The sequence below is a fragment of the Emydura macquarii genome, unplaced genomic scaffold (assembly GCF_026122565.2).
Source record: "Emydura macquarii macquarii isolate MOO-44397 ecotype Brisbane River unplaced genomic scaffold, CSIRO-AGI_Emac_v2 contig_1790, whole genome shotgun sequence".
In the NCBI taxonomy this organism is placed as follows: domain Eukaryota; kingdom Metazoa; phylum Chordata; order Testudines; family Chelidae; genus Emydura; species Emydura macquarii.
The window spans coordinates 4,837,431-4,857,496 of record NW_027131927.1 but is presented as its reverse complement, the minus strand read 5'-3'; the positions used below and the strand labels follow the sequence as shown (position 1 = coordinate 4,857,496).

Below are 20,066 nucleotides of genomic sequence, written 5' to 3'. Positions count from 1 at the left end.
ATCAGTGGGACAGTGAAAATCCAGGCTCTGTGCCCTGATCAGCTGGAATCACGATCCATGAAAACACCAAGTGAGGGCAGTTCCTTATGCACAGGGGGAAGAAGATGGCCTATGGGAATATCACAGCAAGCCAAGCCAACCGCTACCCCCACCCGATCTCTGTCCTATATGCTGTTCAGGATGGATCCAGTCCCTGGTTTCCTCAAGCCAAGGGATTTGATGCTGCCTGATTTCTCCTCTTCCTCGTAGTACCCTCGTTTCATCGTGGCCGTTAGGTACTTGAAGAGACTCTGCAAGGGGAGGGGAGAGAGAATGCACAAGGGGTGAAACGGGCCCAGCAGGGCAGTTGGTCCATGCCTGGTTGCCCTAGGGTCAGGGAGATGTCTTTTGCCCTCCCTGGGAAAATCCACACAAATCTGGCTAAGTTAGAAGCCTTTTGGGGAGGAAAAAAATCTCAGTTCGCACATGCTCAGTAGAGACTGGTTAGAGTCTGGCAACTAAATTCTCTAGAGGTTCTTTCTGCACTGAGCATGCTCCAGCCCAAGGCTGCACAGGACTTTCCTTCTGCGTGGTCTGTATCACAATATGTACACGGGAGGGAGCTGATCGGAGTCTCCTCTGCACTCCCTGAATACACTGTGCAGGGCCCGGCCCAGTCCCAGTTAGAGCAGCTTTAGGGCTGCTCTAACACACAATCTGTGGACCCTGGAGGGCAGGGAATAGCCACAGCACAGCGCGCTCCAGCCACACCCCCCAACCACCCCCTATGGGCCCTGGGGGGCAGGGAATAGCCACAGAGCAGTGTGCTCCAGCCACGCCCCCGATCCACCCCTCATGGGCGCTGGGGAGGCCTCTACTGGGTGGATCATCAGAGGACCATTTCCATCCACATCAAGACCCCTTGGTGCTGCCAGAGGAGCCTGGGTGTTGCTGAGAACCGGGCCCTAAGCCCACTACTAAGCCAGTCAGGGGCCCCCCTAAACCCCTAAGAGGCTGTGTCCAGTTTCCCTTTGGGTGCGGCTGACAGCAGGAGTCCCCCGCGAAGGGCTCAGGCCAGGGTGAAGAGCCTGAGGGTCTGGCTGTCCCTGGCATGGACAGGAGCTCTGCTGGAGGCCATGCGAGAGAGGGCAAACCGCGGAGCCACTCCCTACCTGCCACGCCTCCTCCACGGCTGGCGTCCACCGCTCCTTGAGGATGGGCTGCACCGCGCTGATGAACTGGATGCCGACGTACTGGAACCAGAGAGCCAAGGCGGGATCAGAGGGAGGCGTCAGATGGACCCGTGGCAAATACAGACCGGTCCGGACGTGGCTGGGCACATGGTCTCTCCCTGCCCAGCCAGCTCGCGGACCTGCGGTGCTGCACAGCTGTATGTGTAGCAGTGCATGCTGGGGAAAGCAGACCATACTGGCAAACTGGGCAGGAAAGCGGTTCATGCTGGGGCGTGCTTGGAACAGCAGTTTGTACCAGTGGATTGTGGGGAAATTGGTTTGCACCAGGGTCTATTGGGAAAATTGGTTCATCCCAAACGCCATTTGTACTGGTGCCTGGTGGTGGGAAAAAGCAGTTTGCAGTGGTGCATGCTGGGGGGAAAAAAGCACTGTGTACCGGTGCATGCTGGTTAAATCGGTTCGAACTGGTGAACTCTGGTTTGTACTGGATTATGCTGGGAAAAGCAGTTCATCCTAGTGAATTGTGGGAAAAGCTGTTAATCCTAGAGCATGCTGAGGAAAAAGTCATTTGTACTAGTGCATGCTGGGAAAAAAAACAGTTTACAGCAAGGCATGCTGGGAAAATTGCTTTGGACTGGAACGAGCTGGGAAATGCTTTCCCATTCTGCCACCATTACTGGCACCAGGGTGCAGAGGATCATGGGAGTAATGCATTCTGGGATATCATCCCACATAGAGCCACAGAGACTGGTTCCAAATCCCCATGTGGGTAGGCAGGTCCCATTGGCGCAGCCCAGGAGCACCCCCCTACACCCAAGGATGGCGAAGTCCACCCCCTACCGCACAGCCGGGCCCTTGGCGCTCTCACCTCATAGTACTTAGGAGGGGCGTTGTATCTGTAGTGACTCCTGCCGAGCTCAAAGGCCAGGTGTTCCAGCTTGTCCTCTTGGTCCAGCCGGGCCACACTTTTCTCGATGAAGGACATTACCCTGGGGTGGGGGAGAATCAGGCATTGGATCAGCGGTGTGGCTGGAGTGCATTGTGCTGTGGCTATTCCCTGCTTCCCTGCAGGGGTAAGAGCGACCTGCAGGAAATGTGCTGGACACTGCCAACATCGAGCCCTCTAGCCTGCCAAAGCCAGCTGCGACAGAGGAAGAACCCACCTTGCACTGGGAAAAAATCCTTCCTGACCCCTGCCAGCACCAGTGCCCTGAAGCATGAAGATGGAGACTGGCATCCAGAGGCCCCAAGCCCTGGCAGCTCCCATTGGCTGCAGGGTGAGTTGTGGATGCTCAGCACCTCTGTAAAGCAAGCTCCTACCACTGGCACAAGCCTAGCTTCCCTGGAGTAGACCTGGCTCAGGAACAGTCTTTGGCAGGGAATTCCACAGGCTAACAAGGACTAAGTCCAGGTCTTGTATATCGATCTAGCAAACTTACTAACTACCAGCCCCCAACAGTTCTGTTTCCAGCCCCCCAACAGCTCCTCTGTCTCCTCTCCAAACTGCACCAACTTTCTTCCCATGCCCCCGCCCACCTTACCCCATGGTTGAGCACCTCATATGGGCGGTCTCCAGCCCTGACCTTCCTCCCATCTCCAAACACTCCCATTTCCATGGTTTGAGTACTTTAAATTTCAAAGTCGGATCTCCCGCCCACTGGTGGGAAAGCCCCCCCCCTCATTTCAGGGAGCAGCTCCCCCTCCCACTTTAGGTAACATGAGGACTTGAGACCCCGCTCCCTTCTGAGATCCAGGAATAGAACCCAGGAGTCCTGCTTCCCAGCTCATCCTTTTGCATTGGAACCCAGTTGGGCAGCTAGCATTGGCCTTGGGACTACAGGGCCAAGCCGCGCCCTCGCAGACCCAGGAGATCGGGCATGACGCAGCAGCGGTTTCCAGAGCGCCCCACCTGAGGCCATGGGCTTGTAGCTCCTTGTTCATCTTCAGCTGCTGCAGGTCGTCAATGTCCCGGAAGAGGAAGAAGACATCTTTACACTCGGGGTGGGTCTCAAATAATCTGAGCAGGAGGAGGGGAGACAGAGTTAGGGGCATTGGACTTTTTCTAGCCGTTTAACTGGGACTGTCTGTACCGCGGGACAGCTGGGCGAAGTGCACAGGAATGACTCCTAATGGTGGTGCCAGTATAACACTCCGCCACTTACGCTGCCCTCCCGCCCGCACATTGCAACGGTGGGTGCCGTTCACCTGCCTGCACAGACGGCGATATGGGAAGTGATTTGACTTAGGTAGTGACCAGAAGAGAACCCAGGAATCCTGACTCAGTGCCCCTCTATAACTGGCAGATCAGCCCTCCATTCCCTGAAAAAAGGAGTGGAACCTAACAGCCCTGACTTCCAGCCCCCTGCTCTAACCAGTAGACACCACTCCCTTCCCAGAGCCAGGAGTAGAACCCAGGAGTCCTGGCTCCTAGGCCCTGAACACTAAGCCCTATCACTCATTTGAGGGGCTCAGGCCCCTCATCATTTCACAGGGCGTGGGTGAGATTCAGGAATTCCCTTTTATTATTCATTAGTATCACGTATTACTGTCATGTCCTGTGGTCCCAAGCAAGACCGAGGCCCCACTGTGCCAGCCGGTGCCCACACCTCAATCACTGTGTGTCTGGGCAGTACCCGACCTGACGGGGCCCTGATCTCGGTCACTGTGTGTCTGGGCAGTGACCGGCGTGATCTCAGTCACTGTGTGTCTGGGCAGTGACCGGTGCGATGGGGCTCTGATCTCAGTTCGTGTCCATGCCATGCCTAGCACAACATGGTCCCAATCTCAGGTGTGGCTTGTGGGTGCTACCATAATCCACCTAACCCTAATGTAGACAGACTGGAAACGAAGCCGCCTCTCCCCCTGAGGGGTCCCATTTTGCCGAGCCTAACAGAAACAGCTGTGCAGCTGGGTTCACGGTCTGAACACACGGCTTGGTTAGATGCTCTGCACGCATCCATGCTAAATATAGCGCTCCCAGGAGAGGGATCGAGCTGCACTAGCGAGCCCTGGGCAGAGCCATCTGTTCAGCACCTCGCCCCATGCCGTGCGGAGGGGCAGAAACGAGATCCGGAGGCGCTCATCCTCAGTAGAAGGCAGCGGCAAACTCCCGGCAGCAGTGCCCCAGTCTGCCAGGTTTGCCGGCTTCTGCGAACTCAGCAGAGTCCGGGCCAATCAGTATCAGGGAAACTGGGGAAGGGGCTTCGGGAGGTCGTCAGGTCAGATCCAGCCCCCTGCGCTGGGGCAGGACCCAGTAAACCCAGACCAGCCCCGACAGGGGTTTGTCCAACCTGCTCTTAAAAACCTCCAGCTACAAGGATCCCACAACCGCCCTGGGAAGCCTGTCCCACAGCTGAACTCCCCCGAGAGTTACCAAGTTTGTCCTAATATCTCACCGAAATCTCCCGTGCTGCAGATTCCACCCACTACGTCGTGTCCTATTTCCTGTGGGCCTGCAGAACAACTGATCCCTGTCCTCTTTATAACAGCCCCTAACATATTTGGCAATTGTTTTAGGTCCCCCCCCCGGGCTTCTTTTCTCAAGCCTAAACAGGCCCCGTTTTTTATCCTTTTGTCATAGGTCAGGTTTGCTCAACCTTGAATCATTTCTGTGGCTCTTCTATGGACTCGCTCCAATTTGCCCACGTCTCTCCTAAAGCTTGACACCCAGACCTGGACACCGTTCTCCAGCGGAGGCCTCACCACTGCTAAGTAGAGCGGGATAATAACCTCCCGGGCCTCAAGGGCAATGGCCCTGTTAGTACACTTAGAATGATATTTGTCTTTTTTGCAGCTGCATCACATTGTTGACTCATATTCACTTTGTGAGCCACTATAACCCCCCTGATCCTTTTCAGCAGTACGACCCCTGGCCGGCTATTCCCCATTTGGTAGTTGTGCGTTTCATTTTTCCTTTCTAAGTGAACTACTTTGCATTTGTGTTAATTGAATTTCCTCTTGTTCATTTCAGTTCTCTAATTTCTCCTGGTCGTTTTGAATTCCTCTCTGTCCTCCACAACGCTGACATCACCCTCCCAGCTCAGTGTCATCCGCCAATTTTATAAGCACCCTCTCCACTCCGTTATCCCAGTCATTAACGAGAATATTGAACAGTGCCGCAGCCGGGACTGACCCTTGTGGGACCCCACGCTGCCCTCCAAGTTTGACAGTGAAGCACTGATAACTACTCTTTGAGTCTGGTCTTTCAAACAGTTGTGCACCCACGTCACAGTGATTTTATCTAGACCACATTTCCCTAGTTTGCTCATGACAATGTAGATCATATCTACAGCTTCCCCCACCCCATATCCACTGGGCCAGTAACCTGTCAAAGAAGGAAATGAGGTTGGTTTGGCAGGATTTGTTCTTGGCAAAGCCATGCCGGCTATTCCTATTATTGTTTCTTAAAATCCTATTCACCACTCGCTGCTTACACACTGATTGCTTAATAATTAGTTCCAGTATCTTTCTATCTATCGAAGTCAGGCTGACTGGTCTGTAATCCCCCAGGTCCTCTCTGTTCCCCTTTTTAAAGACAGGAGCTACGTTTGCCCTTCTCCAGTCCGCTGGGACCTTACCCGTCCTCCACAAGGTCTCAAAGATCATCACTAACAGTTCTAAGATTGCTGCAGCTAGTGCCTGAAGCACCCTAGGGTGAATTTCATCAGGCCCCGACAACGTGAATAAATCCAACTTCTCTAAATATTCTTTCCCTATGTTGGCTTGCGTTCCTTCCCCCTTGCTGTTAACATTCATTATGCTGAGTATCTGGTCACCATTAACCTTTTTAGTGACGACTGAAGCGAAACAGGCATTAAATCCCCTGCCCTTCTTGAGGTCATCAGTTATTAGCTCTGCCTTCCCGCTAAGTAGAGAACTTACAGTTTTCTTCACCTTTCTCTAGCTCTTAATGTATTTAAACAACCTCTTCTTGGGGCCTTTTATGTCCCTTGCAAGGTTTAACTCAGCTGTGCCTTCGCCTTTCCGATTTTGTCCCTGCCTCCTTGTCCTATTCTCCTCTACTCCTCCTTAGCAATTTATCCAGGTTCCCGCTTTTTGTAGGATTCCTGTTTGAGTTTCAGGGCATTAAAGAGTGCCTGATGGAATCATATTGGCCTCTCACTATTCTTCTCTTTCCTTCCCATCGGGATGGTTTGTAGTTGTGCCTTTCATGTTGTTTCCCTGAGAGACTGCCGGCTCTCTTGTGCTCCTTTTTCCCTTAAAGCTCTTCCCAGGGGACATTACCTACCAGGTCTTGGAGTTTGCCAAAATCTGCTTTTTGAAGTTCGTTGTCCTTATTCCACCGCACTCACTCCTTAGAATCAGAAAACTGATCATTTCATGGTCCCTGTCACGCTGGTTGCTTTTCCCCTTCAGATTCCCTACCAATTCCTCCCTGCTGGCTAGCATCAAGTCTAAAAGTGGCTCCGTCCTCCACTGTCTGAAACAAAAAGCTGTCTCCAACCTGTTCCAAGAACGTATTGCAGATTTTGTGGGTTGCCGTGTTTCTTTCCCAAGCACAGATTCCTGGGTAGCTAAAGTCCCCCATTTACCACCAGGTCTTGTGTTTTTGGATATTGCTGTTAGTTGTTCCAGAAACTATGGTAGACACCCCCCCCACACACACACACCATGACATCACCCCTATTTTTTTCTACCCCTTTTATTTTTCCCCGGGGACTTTCAACCAGTCTGCCTTGGACCTCAGAAGAAGTGTACCTATTCCTGATGCCAGGAGGCACCGTGCGGGGACAAGCAGGGTGGGGGGTCTCAGGATGGGATGCTCCCCCTCACAGTCAGTGCTCATCCCGATGCCCCAGCATGGCACCAGGGGGCACTGTGCTGGAGGGAGCAGGTGGAGGAGCTCACTAAGGGGCGCTTGCCGCTGACAGTCACAGTTGGCCCATCACGGTGCACAAATCAATGATCAAACTTCCGTGAACAGTCAAAAATGCAATTCATAAAAACATAGAACGCTGCAAATTTGGGGAAAAGATTCAAATCAGGTTTCTGATTTTTGGAAATGGATTTGCTCTGTGCCGAATTGTCATCTAGCGTAGAGGACCGGACTCCTGGGTCCCCTCCCCAGCTGTGCCCCAGGCTCACTGTAAGCGTCAGGACTCCTGGGTCCCCTTCCCAGCTGTGCCCCAGGACTCCTGGGTCCCTTTCCCAGCTGTGCCCCAGACTCACTGTAAGTGTCAGGACTCCTGGGTCCCTTTCCCAGCTGTGTCCCAGACTCACTGCGAGACTGTGGGCAAGTCCTTTCACGGCTCTGTGCCTCAGTTTCCCCCACCTGTAAAAGCAGGACAGTGGTCATGTCCTGTGAAATTTCCTTCTGATGTTTGTATAGTGCTTTCAGATGCTTGGATCTAAGGCCCCTATGACATGCCCAGTCCAGTGATCTGCGGTTATGACCCCAGCCAGGGCAAATCACATGTAATTCCTCCCCCGTGGTTAACTCCTTGGCCTCTATGAGATGCGGCAAGTCCCTAAAACTACAGAGAGGAGCTGGGCTGTAGAACTCAGCTCTACCTGCTCCAAAATCCCAGACTTGAAAATCCCTACTAGCTCAGAGCAGTAGAGGGGTCTATGACACACATAGAGGAGGCAGCGCAGGGACAGCCTGCAGTTTAGTTTAATTTTCAAGGACAACCGGGATGACTGGGACAAGGAGTTTGGGGGGGGGAACTTGGTGCTGGTTACTGATGAACTTTTATGCAAAGCAGATCAACCAAGAGGAGGAAAAGCTGCAGGGATGAAAAAAAACACCTCAGCCGGGTTCCACAGAGCTGCCCTCTGGGGAGGAAAGCTAATTGGAGCCACGGCACCCGGGAGTGCCACAGAAGTGGGCGATCTCCTAGGCCATGTCCTTTCTGCACAGCTGATCCTGTCGTGGCAATTCAATGGGACTGGTTCACCCCAGGCCGCAAAGATAGGGGTAAGAGGGAGATGCAGTGTTCTGTGCCAGCCGCAGCCACTTCTCCAGGTGGAGGGGAGCTGGGGTTGATTGGGAGAAGGTGGGCAACGCAACGCAACGCAACGCAACGCAACACCAGGTCCACCTGAGTTCAGGGAGTAGCTAGGGTCAAGGAGGAAGCAGAGGGGCTCTGCTTGGCTGGGGAATTCAGCCTTATAGAGGGAGGCCAGGGAAGGCTGGGGGAGGAAACCCCCAGCAGAAGGGTGGGAGGAGACTGGCCATAGATACCAAAGCCTGGGGAGTGAGACCTGCTGGGAGAAATCAGTGTGGCCTAGTGGATAGAGCACCAGACAGGTTTGGGAGACATGTCCCCTGCCTCAGTTTCCCCATCTCTCAAATGTGCCCTTGGTTGTAAAGTCCTTTGAGCTCCTGCTAGATGAGATGAGCTAGGGCATGGAAGGAATACAACGCAGTCCATGAAGAAAGGGGGCCGAAATCCTGTGGCTGCTGAGTTCTTCAAGCCATTGGCTGGTGAGATGGCCCCCTGGCTTCCAGGGTGTGGAAATAACCAGCTGCGATGGAGCATCTTAGCGGTGCATTTCCTGGTGACACGTCTCACACACGCGACTTACCCACATCCCCAGGACACCCCGCCTGGGCCGTGTGGGTGGGTGGGGTGGGGAAGCCGTGTGACCTCGTGGACGGTGCACTCGAGTGGAACTCAGGACACCTGAGGGCAGGCCACCGGGGCAGCCAGAGCGACTGATCGCCATTCATACGAAGGATGCCTCCTCCTGCGTTGCCCGGGCTGTCACAATTCACCCCGTCACCCCTGCACTGAGCCCATCACTTCAGTCCTTGGGAGCTCAAGCCTTTGTGAACCGCAGGCGGAGACTAAGGGGCCACTGATACCCGGAGCGATGGCAGGGAACTGACAAAGTGAGACAGGCCCAGACAGTCCTGGCAGGCGCCCCGCCCCGTGCTGCAGAGGAAGAGGAAAATAAATTCCTGCCCATCTGTCCTGGGGGGAAAATTCCCTCCCTTAGGTCCGGCTACACTGCAATAAAAGACCCGGGGCTCAGCCCCGGAACTGGAGCTCAGGTTCTAAAACCCTGCGAGGGGGAAGGTCTCAGACCCCTTGTTCCAGCCTCAGCCCGAACATTTCCACTGCAGTTTGTAGCTTTGGGAACCCAAGTCTATTGGCCCTGGGCTCCGAGACCGTGCCGCGGGTTCCTCATCGCAGCACAGATGTGACAGATGGCATGATTTTAACGCCAGTGCAGCACGGCTCTGCTAGTGTCTCACTGTGACCATCGCTGACGGGGCTGGGAGACCGGTGAGGGGGCCTTCAGGGCTCTGAGGTTGGTCAGCTTTCAGAGGCGTTGGCCTGGTGCTGATCCTCTGCATAAGATGCTTGTTTTAGCTGGAGCCTCCACATCGGAGACGCTAATTAGGAAAGGCTTCCTTCTCCCGCCAGCGGGTTCTGTTCTGAAGAGCGGAGCACCTCCCTCACGCTGATCCCAGAGTTTATCCAAAGCAGGCTCTTGTAGAACCTGATTCCCCTTCACCCACCTTGCACCGTCATTTACCCCAGGGCAAAGGGACCACCCGGCGGGAATGGCTGCATTTGCCACGCGCCGCATCCGGTGGGATTTAGGATGGAGCGGCTGGGACATGAAAAGCCTCCGATCTAACCCTGACGTTATGTGAGCCATAGGAGCTTCTGATTTCCCCTCGCCCCTGTCGCCTATGTAGGCTGCGAGCTCCCAGGGGCAGAGACTGTCTCTCATGAGGTCCGTGCAGCGTCCGGCACGCTGGAGGCCTGAGCTCAGTCAGGAGAAATCTGTGCAGTACATGGCATGATGGGGGCTCTGATCTTGGCCAGAGGAGGGGGGGTGATTAGCGAGGTGAGAGGCCTCCAGTCGCAGTCAGGGGTATCTGCCTGGTGCCGGGGACAATGGGGGCCCCCCCAATCTTGGTCAAGGCCTCCAGGCCCTACCATAATACACCCAATGACGTTTTGTCCTTTGCCAATATCGGCCACCCTAAATAAAGTCCAACCAAAATCCCACGATGGCCCCACTGCCTCTGCAGTCACGGACGCCTGGCACGGTGGCTGGGGAGCCCAGGCAGCAAGCCGACGCCATAAGGGGGTGAGTCACGCCACTTCAGAGCAGAGCCGCACGCAAGACGCGGCCCCCGCTGCCCTCCCTGCCGTAGAGGCGTGAGTCACACGGAGCAACCGCTCCACTCCGGGCTCCTCTGTTCTCCATCGAGGAGACACAAGGAAGCAGCCGGGAAAGGGAATCACAGGGCATCTCAGTCCGTCCTTTGCAGCTCGGCGGCTGCGGGGCAGGATCCTTCCCCACCAGAGCACGGCCCAAAGCAGGGAGCACGCCCTCCCCAGGCAACGCGGGTCAAGCAGTCAACCTTTCCCTTCTAGGCCCCCGGCAAGAGGAGACCTAGCCGAGTGCCACCACCAAGAGGCAGAATTCCAGCTTCTCCCACTGCAGCGCACGCCTGCCCAGGGCAGGGCTACGCCACAGCTGGGCTGGGCTCCATGGCACGGGTGTTTTCTCTGCAGCTCCTCGGTGCTTTGGTGGGGTTCGAGCTGGACTCCTGGGTCTTTTTCCCCCCTGACTCCCTGAGGGAGGCTACACTCGTGATTAAAGCAAGATGGCTGGATTCTCATCCCAGCTGTGGGAGGAGGGTCTAATGGTTAGAGCAGGGGGGCCTGGGAGTCAGGACTCCTGGGTTCTGTCCCCAGCTCTGGGAGGGGAGTGGAGTCTAGTGGCTAGAGCAGAAGACTAGGAAGTCAGGGTTTACTAGCCATACAGGTGTCAGGCAAATGCAGGCTCTCAACCCTACCGTACCTCTTTCAGGAGTCTGATTTGTCTTGCAGACCCCAAGTTTCACCTCACTTAAAAATAACGTGCTTACAAAATCAGACAGAAAAACGCAGACATGTCACAGCACATGACTACTGACAAATGGCTTCCCTTCTCATTTCTACCATGTAATTATAAAATAAATCAATTGGCATAGAAATATTGGACTTACATTTCAGCACATAGCATACAGAGCCATGTACACCAGTCAGTGACTGTAAGAAATTTTAGTTTGCACTGACTTCACTAGTGCTTTTTATGTTGCCTGTTGTAAAACTAAGCAAATCTCTAGATGAGTTGATGTACCCCCTGGAACAGCGGCTCTCAACCTTTCCAGACGACTGTCCCCCTGTCAGGAGTCTGATTTGTCTTGTGTACTCCCCCAGTTTCACTTCATTTAAAAACTACTTGCTTACAAAAGCAGACATAAAAATACATAAAAAAGTGCCACAGCGCACGCTTACTGGAAAAAAATGGCCGACTTTCTCATTTTTACCATATAATTATAAAACAAATCAGTTGGAATAGAAATCCTGTACTTACATTTCAGTGTGTAGTGTACAGAGCAGGATAAACAAGTCAGTGTCTGTATGAAATTTTAGTTTGTACTGATTTTGCTAGTGCTTTTTAGGTAGCCTGTTGTAAAACTAGGCAAATATCCAGATGAGTTGATGTATCCCCTGGAAGACCTCTGCATACCCCCAGGGGTACGCATACCCCTGGTTGAGAACCACGGTCCTATAACACTGGCCCTGCGCATGCTGCAAGAAGACTCGCATCCACAACCCTGTCTGCCAGATGCATCCTGTACTACTAATGAACACAACAGAGCACTGGCCTGGGGCACAGAGCGACTGGCTTCTATTCCTAGCTGGGCCACTAATCAGCTGGGTGACCTTAGCCCCATCATTTCCCCACTCAGTGCCTCAGTTTTCCCTCTCAACCTTTGGGCATTTAGATTGTGCACTCTTTAGGGTAGAGACTACATCTCACTGTATGGCTGTACAGCACCTGGCACGACGTGACCCTGCTCTCAGCCGGGGCCCACACAGTGCAATGTGTATCAGCCTCCTAATGGATCCATAAGAGGCACGAGACCAAAGTTAAGGGGTGATGAGATCCGGCCCCCCAGCTCTAACCACAGCCTTTGCTTCCCAGCAGGCCCTAACGACCCTCATTAGGCAGCTGATGCGAGCAGACAGGCTTGCTGTGTTTCCAATCAATTTGCTGCTTCCCCTATTGGATTAGCCAGGAGACCTGCAGCCGGATAATTGCAGTAATTGATGCCATATGGAACACACAACGGTTCTGCTGTGATGGGAGAGGAGACTTCCACACACACAGTCACAGCGGGCCGGGGTTGCCAGATAAACAGCCAAGGGGTGGGTGGTGTTAAAGAGCAGCCTGCCAGGGGAAAATTAAACCATGCTTGTGCCTTTTCTCCCTTCCTCTTCCTGGTAGATGAACATGGCCTGAAAGAAGCACATTTCTCTGCCCCAACTCCTCCGGACCTGATTCTCAGTTACACTTTGTCCCTCTCTGCCCCCAGGGCCCATGGGGGGTGGATCAGAGGCGTGGCAGGGGCACACTGCACTGTGGCTATCAGAGGCCCATGGGGGGTGGATCAGAGGCGTGGCAGGGGCACACTGCGCTGTAGTTATTCTCTGCCCCCCGGGGTCCATGGGGGGTGGATCAGAGGCGTGGCAGGGGCACACTGCACTGTGGCTATTCTCTACCCCCCAAGGAAGTCAGCCAACAAATCAGTGTCGTCAACTCTTGTGATTTCATCAGAAGTCTCCTGACATTTGGGGTCTTTCCCTAAAATCCCAGCTGCAGGAGCCAGGGGATTTCGGCAGACTCTTGGTTTCCTTAATTCCTCTTGGTTGCAGCAAAAGGCTGGGAAATGAGACCCTTAAAAGGCTCAAAGCAAACAGACTGCAAAGAAGGGGAACCCAGCATTCATCATCTCCTTTAAAATCTCAGGATTTTTAAGCCCGTCTCATGACGTTGGGGGGTCGTTTTGGAGCCCGTAGTGCTGGTGATGCTCCCTGACACACTGACTGCAGGGGGAAGTGCCTGCTGCGCATTAACGGGGGTGGCACGTGCCCCCATGTCGCCCAGGATGTGCCTTCTCCATGGATGAGTGGAGGCTGGCAGGCTGCAGGGCAGCTTCCCCCAGCACGGAGTGTCAAACCATCCCCTCTAGCCTCCTGCCTCCAACACTTGATCCAGCCAAACAAATCAGCAGCTTGTCAGTTTCCATCTCACTGGCCTGCGTGACCCCAAAGGCAGGGCCCGCACATGGGGGGGGGAAGGGTATGTTTTACCGGGCCCTGGGGGGCACGACCCAGGCTGCAACCCCCATTACCACGAGAAAATCTTTTCATGGCTTATGAGCTTGTATGTCTGGGATGAGGGATTGTGGCACATGTGTGGGAGGGGGCCTGGGTTACAAGTTTGTACTGGGCCTGAAAAAATTATGCTTGGACCCTGGCCAGAGGGGTGAGGGCCAGGGCAGGATCTCAGGCGTCTGGTCTCCAGCAAAGCAGTTTGCTTCCCCCCCCTGCCAGGTCACTTTGACTCTGCCAGATGCAAAGCAGATCCCAGCTCAGCGCCTGCCAGCACCAGGTCAGAGAGACATAAACACTAAGCGAGAGCAGGTGTCAGCGCTCCCCCAGCCAAACTGGGGAGGGCTGGGGGAGGACGAGGGGAGACAGCATGGCCCAATGGCTAGGCCACTGGACTAGTGTGCCTGGGTTCCATTCCCAGCTCTGCCACTAACCTGCTGGGTTACCTTGGGCAACTCACTTTGCCTCTCTTTGCCTCAGTTTCCCCTTCACCCTTTGTCTATTCAGCTGGGAGCTCTTTGGGCAGGGACTCTCTCGGGGCAGCGTCTGGCCCAAAGGGGGCTCAGTGTAAACCAGAACTCCAAGGCCCTCCTAAGTTCTACCCCCTCCTCTCCTCTGCCATGGGCTTCTTGTGGGGCTTCCATACACACCCCCTGCATTACTGCTATGGTCTCTGACATGTACACATTGGCCCCAGACCCGTCTCCCATTGAAATTCACGCCGGCCCTCTCTCCTAGAAAACTCAGCTCACTGAAGTGAATGTGAGCTTTGACCATTGGCAGAGGATCAGGTCCCTTCATCAGTTTCCTCCTGGGTTTGTTTGTGAGCGGGTCTTTCATGCCGCCACGAAGGGAGAGAGAAAGAAACGGCCGGGGAAATGCGATTGTAACCCACAATAACTGGCAGCGAGTGGGGGTGGATTCTGGGGGCACTGGTGGGACCTGACCCTCGCCCCTTTGTTTTCTGTTCCAAGCCACATGCACAGAGTGCTTGCTGCCTCTTGGGCTTTCCAAGATCCGGGACCCGAGCAGGCAAAGCGTGAAAAGCCAGACAGTTTGGCTTTCCAGGCTCGTTTTCTGGCTTCTATTGGCACCCGCCGACCCGCTGCCGTTCCAGCGAAAGGTGCTTTTTGTTTCGCTTGCCGCACTTGGCCTTTTCTAAGTGCTCTCCAGCTGATCGCCACAGCTCCTTAGCAGACACAGCAACCGCTACCGGAACCTACAAGCAGGGGACAAGCAGGGCTCCCCCGGCAGCCAGGCAAGGGACACGCTGCCCGAAAGCAAGCAGCCGAGCTGGATCTGCTAGAAACCGGGGCCGCTCTGTGCTGTGGTTATTGGCAATCCCTGCCCATCTTCTCTTTGCAGGGACGCAAATTCCCTGATTCTCTGTCGCCCTGCAAAAGGGGTCCCTCTACAAACCCCCTCCATGCCTGATTTGCACTGGTGGAGCAGCGGAGAGGGTGAAATATCAGGACACTTTTTGGGGGGAGAGAGGAGGGAATAGTTGCATATATAAGACCAAGTCCCTAATATCGGGACCGTCCTGATAATATCAAGACATCTGGTCACCCTAGAGGCAGAGGATCAAGTCCACATAAATTCCCAGGCCAGAAGGACCATTGTGATCATCTGCTCTGACCCCCTGTATCACGGGGCTTGGAAGGATTAGATTTGTATTGGTCAGTGTCAGTAAATGTCAATTTCATCGCACACAGGCAAACCCAGGATTTCCAAGGATGATCATAGAAACTTACAGACCGGCCAAGTAAGAAAAATGCTGCTTGAGAACTTACCAGAGTGTGATTTAAGGCTATTTACTCGGTGTGTTTCCACACGTGACATTGACCATTTGTGTTTTAACAGTTACAAAGCTTTCACTTTTTAAAATCAATGTCTACTGTCATTACATTAATTAGTGGCTGACCCGCCCTGTTGTCTGATTCCTCACCCCAGAATTTCCTGCAACCGTGAAAATTTAAATGGATAAAAATAGACAAAAATGCTTTAAAATAAACATTGATATTATCAATTGAAATTTATTGGGGGGGGGGGGGGGATTCTGCCAACCCTGTAACACAGGCCATAGGCTGTCCTTGTATTAACTCCTGTTGAACTAGAGCAAAAACATCCAGTCTTGCTGGAGAATCCACCACACCCCTTCAGAAGTTGCTCTAATGGTCCATTACCCTCACTGTTAAAAATTGATGCTTTATTTCCAGTCTGAATTTGTCCAGCTTCAACTTTCAGCCACTGGCTCTGGTTAGCCCTTCATCTGCTAGATCAAGGGGGTCCCGATTTTGGTTCCGCATAACACAGGAAACAGGGTAGCTGCCAGGGTGCTAGCCAAAGACTTGGGCTCAGTTGCCCACCCTGCCAGCCTCCCTGTGTGACCTTGGAGCAGATCAATTAGCGACAGCACCACCGCACCTTGCAGAGGGGTTGTTAGACTACGGGCGTTAGAGGTGATCTTTGATACTGCAATAACTGGGGCCACATACATGCAACTTCACGATGGCCGAACCGCAGCCGCTCCTCCCCCGTTCCATAGTTAGGACCCGCTACCACCTAGGCTAAAGGAGACTCTCCATTAGCAGTGTACAGGGACTAGGACACACAGAACAGCTTGGCCTTCCCCCCAGCGCACACAGATGCACGCACGAGGGTCTAACAGTCCGATGGTTCCTTTTACATTCCAGCTGTAAAGCAAATCTGGTGCCCAGACCCAAGCCCTCTCTCGGCAAAGGTGTGGCCCCCACCTCGGCTTTGGAGTTATTGCAAATAAGTTGCTCCCTTGAGCAACATGGGGGCACAATCAAGTAGAAACCCCATCTGTCTACAGGTAACAGCAGCTATCAAGTTGGGGGAGACTCAGCCCTCCTTAGACAAGTCAGCCTGAAAACCAGAGGAACATGGGCTGCCTGGCAGATCCCCTGCAGTGACTGAGCTGGGAAGAGGCAGTGCAGTCTGGTGAATGGAGTTCAGGCTGTAAGTGGTTAAAACATGCGGGGGTGGGGGCTGGGAGCCAGGACTCCTGGGTTCTATTTCCAGCCCTGGAAGGGGAGCTGGGACCGTGAACTCCTGGGTTCTACCCCCAGCTCAGGGAGGGCAGTATGGTCTAGTGGTTGGGGGGGGGGGGCGGTGGGACCTAGGAGGCAGGACTTCTGGTTTCTCTTCCGAGCCCTGTCTCTGACTTTGGGCAGATCCCTCTCTGTGCCTCAGTTCCCCCTCCTGCAGGATGGCAATAAAGATACTGACCTTCCTTTGGGAAGGGCTTTGAGAGGTCAGGATGAGAAGAGCTAAGGATTATTCATTCAGAGAGAGCCCCACAAGTGTCAATTATCTGCAGAGTGTGCTACAATAATAAACTGCTGCTAGCCACTTCTATCCAGGGACCCAAAAGCTCTTCATAGATAAGCATGAATTAAGCACCACAGGCCAGTCTCCATACCCCTGCGGGAACTGAGTCAGAGAGAGGGGAAGATTGCCCAGGGTCAGACAGGGAGTCAGTGTCAGAATTGGCAATGGAACCCAGGAGTTCGGGCACCCAGTTCTCCCCTGCTGTAATACTCAACCCCCTCCCCCTCCTGGAGCTAAGTATAGAACCCAGGAGTCCTAGGACCCATCTGCTGTAATCACTAGACACCACTCACCCCACCCCAAAACTGGGAATAGGACCCAGGAGTCCTGGCACCCACCGAGCCCTTCCTGCTCTAACCACTAGAACCCAGAAACCAACAGAAGCCAGGAATCCAAACAGGCAGCGCCCGCGTTCTCACTCCCAGTGCGCCCCCCCCTCCAATCACTGATCAGTCGAATGTGAAATGTAGGAATAAACACAGGCGCAAGGCAGGAAACAATTTCCCATTAAGAGCAAGACTCAAGCCTTGTGCAGGGGGTGGTTTTCCTTGGCTTTCTCCTACAGATCAGTCCCTGCTCTCCCATGGGTAGGTCCAAACCGGCTCCACGGCCACCTCCCCAGCTAGTGTAAACAGGCTGCGCTCCAGTGGAGTCAACAGACCAGATCCACAGCTGGTGTAAACAGGTACGCTGGCCCCATTGGAGGTAGATCCCCAGCTGGTGTGAATGGGCCAAAGTTCCATGGGAGTCAAAGGAGAGGCGCTGACTGATGGGGATCTGGGCCCATGGGTTCCTTAATGCCACCCTTGAATAGCCAGATGCTGGGTCTGAACCCGCTTGTACTTTGGGCTCCAGTTTGCTAGAAACATGGAACTTTTTAAAGCCGAGAAGCACCAAGGGCTTTGCCCCATTGCTGGAGCGGTACAATCTCCTGTCGGCTTCTTACAAACGAAACCAGGCGGGGGGATGTTCTCCTTTGGTGGCAACAACTGCCCATCCAGGCTCCTTCCCCAGCAATGTCCCCGTGCAGCCCAGACCAAGCCAGGAACACTTGAGGACAGACTCCAGGACAGGGACAAGAGAGGGGAGCGGGCCAACCCGGGTGGGGCGTCTGGATCGCAGACAGCCTCCGGGCCGGAGCCTGAGGCTTCACTCACCTGATAAAGACAATGATGCCCACCCGAGCGATATTGTCGTGCAGGAACCGCCAGGACTCCTGGATCCGCTTCTTCTGCCCTTCCGCCAGCGGAAAGGGATCTGCCCCCGTCCCGTCGCCGCCATGCTCCGCTCCCACTTTTGATGCCAATTGGTTTTCCGCTGACGGGCACCACTTGGACTCCGAGATGGTTTTCCCTGGGGCGACCCCAGAACCCGAGAGGGCGCACCCCATCTCTCTTGACGAGAAGGGAATAAAACCCACCCCCCAGCACAGCTGCAGGGGACCAGGGGTCAGGACTCCCGGGTCCTATTCCTGGATCTTCCAAACCAGCTAGATAGATAGAGAGGCAACCAATTAGTTAGGAACCTGTAGCTGGGGTGAATTTAAACCACAGTACCTCCCCCGGGAAAGAAGATCCAGAGGGGACCATCAAGGGCAGAGCTTGTAGCTAACAATTTAGCTACTTAAAGAGAAATCAACCTCCAGGCTGACGGAGCCTGAGGGACAGCGGGTGTAAACCAGCTCGTCCCAAGTTGACTGAGCACCGTCCGTTTACACCAACTGAGGAGCCAGCCCTACAACTCCCAACGCTCCCAGCCAACACTCTGGTAATGGGGGATCCCTGATGCAGTCAATCAGCGTCATCCACCTACCCTGAGCGCTCCCGGTCGGAGATGGCGAAAGAGGCAAGCGTGCGCGTGTGTTTGAGGCTCCAGCGTGCAGGTGGATCACATTTGTACTGTGCACAACAGGCCAGTCTCTCCGGGGTCCTAGAGAGCGCAGGCTTGTCTACACAGAATGAATCAGGCCTCCTGCTTCGTTTGTGGGTGCGCCCTTTAGGATCCCTGGAGCCAAAGCACTGCAGTTCAGCACACGCTGGAGGGGGTGGCTTTCAAAAAAGTTCCCCAGCCCAATGTTCTCTGTTACAGGCCGGCAGCCGATAACAAGATCTCCCTACCCGGTTTCTTTGTAGCTGCATAGAAATAGTCACGGCATTCAGGGGCAAGGCGGAGGCGTTGGTGAGACCGATCACAGCATGCTGCGCCCAGTTCTGGGGGGGAGGGCGTGTTTTTACATGCATGTTGCAAAATTGGGGCGGGTGCAGAGAAGAGCCACAGGAATGATTCCAGGGGCTGGAGAAAACACCTAACAGGGATTTAGCAGAGCTCAATCGGCTTGGCACAAAGATGATGGAGAGGTGAGTTGATTACAGTGTATAAGCTCCTTCGGGGGGGGACGGGGATAAAAATCCTGGGCACAAAAGGGCTCTTGTTTAGCAGAGGAAGGCAGAACAAAAACCAATGGCTGGAAGTTGAAGCTGGATACATTCAGACTGGAAATAAGTCCCTGACTGTTCACAGCGAGGGTGACTAACCCGTGGAACAAACGGCCAAAGGAAACAGATGTCTCCAGACGCCCTGATCGGGCTCCGTATGGGGGGAACTGGGCAAAATTTGACAGCCTGTGCTATGCAGGAGATCAAACTGGATGTTCTAAATGGTCCTTTCTGGGGTGGGTAATGCAGACACTTCTCCAGTAGGAACTGAGCTAAGGGCCATCAAACTTAGTCCATACAGGCCCCAGGAGATGATTTGGGTCCCTGCCAGCATGTGGAAACCCTGTGCATTGGGGGTCAGATCATGCCTTGGGGTGCTGAATTTTTATTCCAGAGGAGATCATCTGGGTCACCTTAGGATGGGCTGGGCTTGCTGTATTGGCGAGAGGTGTCCTGAATTATTCTTATACCACTGAGCACACGCTGTACTCAGGGGACCTGATTCCCAGCTTCCCCAACCCTGCACTTGGGGGCAGGTGGCTTTTGAGCTCTGCTTTGCTCTCCCTGTATTCCGGGCCTGGCCCGTGGGGAACGTTAGAGCAGCCTCAGGGTTGCTTTAATTCATGCTCTGCCCCCAGTGGGGGGCAGAGAAGAACCACAGTGCAGGATTCTCCAGCCACACCCCAATCTGATTCCTTTGGTGGGAGCAGGGCGTCCTGGCACCAGCTCCACACCGGCTAGGATAGACGCCCGGCACAGGAATTCTCGAGGGACTGCTCCTGCCTCACCGGGTTCTGAGTGCGTTGCCCACAAACTCCAGCAGAAGGGTGTTAATCGGTCCCGTGGTTGCATCTGGTAGGTGCCAGAAGCGCCGTGACAACTGCCAAGCCCCGGATCAGCGACAGAGCCGTGACATCGCTTTGTTTTTTGGGAAGTGCCCAGTTAAATAA

At 54.1% G+C, this 20,066-nt stretch overlaps 1 protein-coding gene across 1 annotated transcript; it reads right to left on the bottom strand.

Annotated features, from left to right (window-relative positions):
• Positions 1–164: 164 nt before the first annotated feature.
• On the bottom strand, positions 165–18,071 carry LOC137159109 (neuroglobin-like). Its single transcript, XM_067557308.1, has 5 exons — positions 17,839–18,071; positions 3,082–3,189; positions 2,041–2,161; positions 1,152–1,232; positions 165–290 (listed from the first exon to the last, which is right to left on the bottom strand). Exons 1-5 carry the CDS (start codon positions 18,069–18,071, stop codon positions 165–167), a joined length of 669 nt encoding a protein of 222 aa, XP_067413409.1.
• Positions 18,072–20,066: the final 1,995 nt, after the last annotated feature.